The following is an 8,214-nucleotide window of genomic DNA, read 5'->3' as shown; positions in this document are numbered from 1 at the left end:
ATATATATATATATTGTATATATTTTAATCTATTAATGGCCTAATTACAATTATACTAGTGCTACTTACCGCTTGTTTTTGGTTTCTTTGCGTCACAAACTAACACCACAACAAATAGCTGGAAGACGACGGTTAGTGTCCTTATGTCCATGATGATGTGTCAATTTATATATTGTTCAGTATCGCTGTTCAATTATAATAATAATAATAATAATAATAGGCTAGCAATCAATTTGGTAAAACTGGCAGCGAATTTTTTTGGTTGACATAGAACCAACCTAAAAATGAATCCAGGGCGTCAATGTTTTTGCTTTTTCTTCACCTGTCGTTAAATTTGATGTTGAACAACGTTCGTACTTGTTCCTAATGATTCAATAGCCCCTATAGAAAAGATTCTTATCTGTATTTGGAAGTTAGGTATTGACGGTTATAACTTATAGTCGATACTGGCGTTAACAGGTGGTAAGGCCTATTTTCAGGATCATGTTCCTATTGTTTTGGCTCAGAATTAATATCGATGATTTGTACATGAATTTAGGGAATACTTCAGTTTGTCTGAGCGCAATTGGATGTGGCAAGTAACGCGTTCCCAGCGCACAATGGATGCGTACGCTGCGATAAATTAGACCGTATCGAAATGTACCCGATTTCCGAAACATATCCAACTGGCCATGTTCATATGTTTTCCCATTAAAAAATGTTGTTTCCACTAATCGTCAATGGCACGGTAGTCACTTTGACTTACGCGACTTCGTCGTGATCAGGAAACTTGGTTAACGATTTATTTCCGGTTAATTGCGTCACTTGGTTTTAAATGACTTGAACACCAAACAGACCCTTCCTCAAGTGTGTCACCAAGCCCCTTATTTTTATAGCGTTTCTACGGGGGGATCTGGAGCATGCGTCTCCTGTGATTTGCTCGCCCTCGATGTCTTTGCTTACTTGTTAAGTGAATGTTCTATCTCTCAGATCGACATAAGTGGCTGGCGTGTCAAGCTTAGTCGCTTCTGACAGCAAAAAGCGTTTTTCATAATATTCTTAGTCTGCGGATAGTATCTCTCAAAGAATGACATCTCCAGGAAATCAAAATGAGCTTAAAATAACTTCCTCTATTCCAATTGGATAAAACTGTTTACGCGCTGCGTTTAGTCAACACCTTCAAAGCGTAAGCTATTTCCATAGATTTCTGCAATCAATCGGATTTAATTTAAATTACGCCTTTCTTCTTTAGATAAGCGTATTGTGTTCATCTCCTTTGGTTTTGTTTGGTGTTCAAATTCGTAAAGTGTACATTTTCTTCTTGAGTCTTAATTCATTGAATTTGCGACGGTCTTCTTATGTACTTCAAGCATCTTATTGGCTAACAGCGCCGTTCCGTGAAATAGCTCTGCACCCCCTGGGTAGATTTAACAGTACAGTAATTCGCAGCGTTAACTAACTTAACTCGTATGTCTACTTTGGATCTCTGAAAGAAAATATATATATTTTGCCATCAACAATAAGCCCCTGCGTCTGAACTTTGGTAATAAAAAGTTATAAATATGAATAGCCAGTGTGTATATATGATCCAAAGGTGGACTTATTATGAAGTCATAACAATGAATAAACTATGATGATGGTTTATAAAATAGTTAAATATTGACACAGTTGAAGTACGTGTAAACACAGTATGAACCACCGACTCATCGCCAATCACATTTGATAGTGATTTTGAGAAGCTCTGTTGAATGAATACTGTATACCAAGAATTCAGACGCTTTAGAAAGTTATAAATTCCAAATCAGTTACAGATATACTACAGTATCAGTCAAAAAGACAGGAACCTAAAAAAAAGTGAATATCTCATTTAAAGGGATTAAATAAATTATTAGCTTCCAAAGAAAAACGGATTGAAAAAAGTAGCTTTAATTGATTTACAAACATTTACTACAGAAATCCTTAAATTTATTACCAACTGATTTAATGATCTATGCAAATGAATACATGAAAGTTACTATTTAATTGACGGGTAAATATTTTTCTCATTCAAATTTTTTCTTTGAAGTTAATAACTTATTTAAATATAGAAATTAAGCAATTAAAATGTGAAATTATGACTGATAGTACATGTTTTTGTAAAATTATCATCAAGTTTGACCATAGTTTCTCGAGGTCTCTCTAAACTAAATGAACTAATCTTAACTTTCAATACAAGGCTTAGGCCTATGTGGGGATTTTGTTTTCATTTTTAGAAGTGAGAAAGGATCCTAGCTGTGACGGGATTTAAGCCTGGACCCTGCGATTGATAGAAAACTAATCATTACAACCAGCATACATTTCGAAACATTGCCTTTCAAATATTACAAAATGCTACATTTCTTACAGACTTAATTTCTTTTTTTTTCTCAAGAAAATACTTATTTCTATGTGTTTTATTCATGAAATGACATATTATGGCCGAAGATAATTTCCATATATCGTTTTTTTAATGTTACAAATGCAATTGAGTTGTTCATTGTAAAGCCAGCTGATAATTAATCAAATGTGATTTTGTATTGCATGACGATGTAGAGTGAAAAAATGTTATTCTTTTATGTTGTATGTTGTTACCACTATTATTACTACTATTGTTACTATTATTATTATTAGGCCTATTATTGTTATTAATATTGTTATTATTATTATTTATCATCATCATCATCATTATTGTTATTAATATTATTATATCAGACCTAATTACTGTATTTGCCCAAATATATTTTTGCTATTGCAAAATATTATTTGAGATATTGAAAAAGATACAAATTGGTATACACTCAAACAGATTATCTTTCCAGGTAACGTTACAGTCAATGAATTATCAAAATTAGAGTTCTTTATTATAGATCATAGGTAACATAAAGACGATTGGTATCTGAGTAACTAAGCATACTTTTGTTAAAACTAGATTCAAACTGTATTTACAATCTGTGGAATGACCTTCCTCTTTTTTGAGGGAAATTTAAATATTTACAAATTTAAACGCAAACTAAATCAGCATCTACTAAATAAACTTACAAATGAACAAAATCATGCTCTGAATGTCTTTCTTTTTTTTTTTTTTCATTTGTTTTATTGGTTTTTTTTTTACCCATTGTTTTATTGATTGATTTATTTTTCTTTTTTAACATTTAGTTTATCACTATTTTATTGTAACCTCAATGGAAACTAATACTTTTTTTAGGATTATTTGGGTCTTCACAAATCTATCCATGTTTTTGTTTTAGGCCTATTTTTATTCTCGTTATCTTATTGATATAATTTATCGTTCCCAGCTTTTTCGCTCCCAACCTTTTTTTTGCGTCATTGCTCTGTTTTTGTAATGTGTAGATTCGAAATAAAACAAATAAACAAACAAACAAATAAGCTCATCTGGAATATTCTAATGTTAACCTCTGCAATATTATTTTTGCCAATTCCTGGTTGTTATTTAGACTAAACCACATCTTTCGACAGCACACATTAAATAACATAACATAGCTTAATTCTGCCATACTTAACCTGGGATTTTTAGCAATACTCAAAAATAATGATACATGTCCTAATTATGCTAATTATATTATGAATCGTGTTCTTTTCCACTCAGTTTCTTATATAATTACAACAAATATTACGAAAACAAAGTGTAGGTACGCTATTAGACAGTCCTCTTATTTTTACCCTCGACTATCCTGTACTTAAACATGAAAATTAAAAAAAAAAAACCTCAAACAACACTTCCACTCTGAAAAAAAATTTGTAACGTTAATTTTGCAGTCTAATTGTTTGTGGGCATCGTTGGCATCAAGAATGGGCCTAAGGTTTTTGACCTCTTGCTACTCCAAGAAAAAAAAACGTTTCCCCCAAAAAAATGCATGCATCCTATGCACCCACGCAAGAAAATCTGAGCAAAACCAATAGACTATATAAAGTATTAGGAAGTCACCTCATATCACCTTCTTTGACAGAGCTCTCCTTCAGTTAATACTCAAACCAACCCCCTTCGCTTATACCCCGCTCCCTCCCATCAGCTCCGATCATAGATAAGCCACTGAGAAGGTTATAGCTTACTGATAATGTAACCAGTGTCAACAATACGGAATAATCTAAGTACGTATAGACTAAAGTAAGTTTTTGTAGGTATCAAACTGTATCTGAAGATCACGAAACAAGATAATTTATTTTACTACTTCTGTTGGGAATTTCTCAAACGTATTCTGTTGCATTTTCTTGGCTTCGTTGGATCTTTCGGTAAAGGACGACAAATGCTAACACTGGCGTGCCAATGCCTACACCCACCGGGGATCAGTGTAACGCAGCTACAGAAAAAAACAAGGTTTGAACCACATAGTAACACGTGTGACTATTACAATGGCATTGTAAACTTTTCTTGAAGACAGATTCGAACTTACCTCGTTCCACTTTATTTTTAGACCATAGAGAGGATGATTTAGAAAAGCGCTCTAGCATCTTCAAGTGTTTTAGAACGATTTTATAACAAGAGATTTAACTTCAACCCGTCCCCAAAGCAGCTCTAACTTGTTAATATTTCCATTTCGCTTAATGATCTTATGTCAATATTTGATAAGAATGCATGATCATTATTTTTCTTCGTTCCGACAAAAAGAAATTGATTTATTTCTAACAATGGCTAAAACTCACAAATTAGAATTGATGTTTACCTACTCGAATGAACCCATTGTTAGATGACTGGAACCAGTGTCGGAATATTGCCTTTTAAGTTGCTAATGAATGGCAACAAAACACACACCGGATTGCAGGATGCCGTTAGCTACGGATTAAGGTAGAACGTTATTCTTAAGGGAAAACATTACAAAGAAACGGAGTTGGCTTTTTCAAGTGGATTTACACGATTTTACGCCATAGTTATAACGGTCAGCATACGATTAATCGCACTAAATATCACGATGCATAATAAAACATATGATATGATTGGCTCTGCAGAGTCAATAATGATGATTATGTTAAGCCCTTTTAACATTATACGGTTATAATAGTTTGAATGAGGCTCACCTAAATAATGTTTGTCCTGTTCATCTAAACCAATTTGGATGGATGGGTATTAAGTTTGTTACTTGCATTGCTTATAGGCCTAGCTTGTTCAGTACTGTAGCCTACTACTTGGGAGGGGTATGATTATTACTCTGAGGGTGACTTATGACTTTGATATTTGAGAAATTTGAGATTAAAATTTAAAAAAAAAATAACCGAGAGGAAGGGACTTACAACAAACTCCACCATTTAAATGATGAATACCCCAATAAGGAATTTCATTAGTGCTGACGTACTGGTACAAATCCGGCTACCAAACCAAGGTCATTTTGAGTAGGTGATCGGTGCATGAAACAACATTTTGAAAGCTAGTTGGTATCACATGTGAAACTTCGAAGTAGAATAATTCATTTTTTAGTAGTTATTGGTGTGTTTGTATATGGCATAACCGAGTTTCCGACGCGCGCAAGTCGCCTTTCTATCGCTGAAGGGGGGTATCATAACTTTATAAAGTAGGCCTATACTGCTCTTTCTTTTTATTCATTTTTTGTCTGGCATGTCCTATTATTATCGAAACGTGGAACAAATCTCGAATGTAAAACACATTTGAAAATAAAGTTTAGGCCTATCTTGTAGGCCTATCTGGTAATCTTGTAACATCTCAATAGTATCTGCATGTTCATTAGGCCTATTGAAAAAAGTACGGTTCGACTTCGCTATAAACAATTAAATACCGGTACAATTTAAAAGACATAATTATCATAAATTCTGTAGTTTATTAAGCCAATGAAATGTTATGGTAATATTTGTAAGAAATTCCGTAGTAAAAGATTTACAAATTGCCAAAAGCTTAAATGTTTCTATATGAATCTCGTTTGAGTTTGACACCTCATCTTTGTGGTTTCATAAATACTTTCATAACAACAATAGCTGATTTGATTTGATTGATATATTTCGAAATTCTCACAAGTAAACAAAGTAAATAACTTAAATAGGTCGTACAACAACAAACTCAAAGGTGGAAATTCAACATGGTTTGAAAACATTTTTGAACAATCTACAGCTTGAATAAAATTGACTAGAACTGAATATGGTAGAAGAGGATTTTCATAGGGGAAAACAAACTTTGGAATGCAGGGATGGGAAATCATCTTTCGTCGTGTTTAAATTCTTTAACTGTTGTTTATTGTACTTTACGCTTTATGATATATTGGTCTTATTTTTATGTAATTTTATACGAATGTATGCATACTTGGTCCTTTGGGAGAACATTAATATAAGAGGCCACCCAGTATAAAGAACACATACATAAACTTGATGATCTGCACTCCTGGAGCGAAGTCTTTCCGTTGTATGTGTAGGCCCATTAAAATATTTTAATGTTCTTCTAGATTTTTGATGATAGGAGTTCGCACCAGGAGTGCTAGAGCATAAACTGCAACAAAAAAAATCACAAATCAGTTATAACGGACCATATATCCCATTGAAAAATGTCATGAGTGCAACACACAGGGTGCAGTCTTCCACTCATGTATGTACTTTGTAAGTGTTTGTTCACTGAACACTTGACTCCCTGTATATTGATTCGGGACGATCATTGGTGGGTTTAAATATGTGTGCATAAAGTGATCACATAGTAACAGTGTGTTAATAGTATTAATACTATTCCACACCGTGTCCACACCGTGTCCACACATAGTCAACACACTGTTACTGATGTGTTCTTTCTGTGAACTACACAGAGTGGAAAATGCTGGCTTTATCAATAATACGTATTAAACACTGACTGAACACATAGTCTTTCACTCTGTTGAACACGTGAACATTTACACAAAAATTATACCTGACTGGGGTAAGTTGCATTAAAGAAATCCAACTTGAAGCATCATGGCGACAAAAAAAAAATAAAAATTGAAAAAAAACAACGAAAACAAACAACACCGAGACGATGGAGCCTACCAATCTCCATCGTCTAAACAGCAGCATACTATTTTTCAGGAGGAACTCTGTGGTCCCAGGAACATCTCCTCAGAACTTTAACGGGCGCAAGTCATCGATTCAAAATTCTCAATCGACGACAGCAACACGTCAACACCAACGCTATTCAGGGCTTTGCGTTTTAAAGGGAAAGAACAAACTGTCAATGTCTTTTTTTTTTTTTTTTTTTTTACAAAATTGCACGTAAACCTAAACTAGCCTACAAACTCTGAATTTCATGGTACAGTAGACCTAGTGGCACAGTTTTTAGATCAGTAAAAAAACGCGCAGCTCGAACTAAAGGGATGCATATAGACATTTGCTACTAATTTTATGCTGGTTTTTGGTCATTGTCATAAGTTAACATCATTATTCTAGAAAGGGAAACCTATAACTGAGATCGACTTAAAAGTCTTTGCCAACACACTAGTGTGCAACAATAATGTACCAACGCACCACTCTCCTGAACTGAATTAATACCGATTTCACACTCAATAAGTTTGAATGTTTGGCATGAAAAGAGTAGACGACAAGTTACTATTTGATCACGCCGCTCAATCGTTAAAGGGGCATTATCAGTTTATATTTCTGATGACAGGGTTAGGCATTATGCCTAAGAAAACAGCCAGACTTAGGCCTATTACACTTTAAACATACAATCAATACTGAGATGATCAATAAATAGGCCTATTTGTCCTAACAAAGGGGCTACCCCTGGTCCCGTCCGCGCCGTCCCCTTATGCTTACGTCGAGGAAATCGGCATTCCCGTTGGAGGCATCAACCCAGCCGGGGACCCCCCCCCCCAGATCGGGGACCATCGACCCACCGCCCCCGGTCACAAATCCTGGCGCCAACACTGCGCTGCATCCTTATCCTTTCGTTATCTCATATCGCCTAAACATAGAGAGGGCAGCAAAACTAAATGTCTGTACAGACAAATATGGTACAGAAATAAGGGTGCATAAAACGATGTATTACTTTATTTTACTATTAAACAGCTACTTCTTAGAACGATATTGTTCAAATTATTTTTTTCCCAAGTCGTGGTTGATATTGTATTGCTCCATGGTTTGAGAGAGATTGATGCTTACTCACGAGATTGCAGGAGACGGTGGAGATTTTCGAAACTCTCCTGACTGTATCCACCGCAAGAAGGTTGGGACTCATGCCCGTCATTATGTCTGTTACAAAGTATTAGCCAACTAAAACAAAATTAAAACGCCATA

At 34.7% G+C, this 8,214-nt stretch overlaps 1 protein-coding gene across 1 annotated transcript in view; it reads right to left on the bottom strand.

The window, feature by feature from the left end:
* The window catches only part of LOC117113262 (R-spondin-3-like), a 28,006-nt gene extending 23,470 nt beyond the window's left edge, over positions 1–4,536 (bottom strand). Inside the window, exons 1-2 of the mRNA XM_033256561.1 lie at positions 4,410–4,536; positions 70–1,465 (exon numbers count right to left, since the gene is read on the bottom strand). Coding sequence (XP_033112452.1) covers positions 70–151 — 82 coding nt within the window. The 5' untranslated portion in view covers positions 152–1,465; positions 4,410–4,536. The remainder of the gene's footprint in view (positions 1–69; positions 1,466–4,409) is intronic.
* Positions 4,537–8,214: the final 3,678 nt, after the last annotated feature.

This window comes from Anneissia japonica, unplaced genomic scaffold, assembly GCF_011630105.1.
Source record: "Anneissia japonica isolate Jap-2015-1 unplaced genomic scaffold, ASM1163010v1 scaffold287593_len981703_cov172, whole genome shotgun sequence".
Classification (NCBI taxonomy): Eukaryota; Metazoa; Echinodermata; class Crinoidea; order Comatulida; family Comatulidae; genus Anneissia; species Anneissia japonica.
The sequence above is the reverse complement of the archived record's forward strand: the minus strand, read 5'-3'. Positions and strand labels throughout refer to the sequence as shown.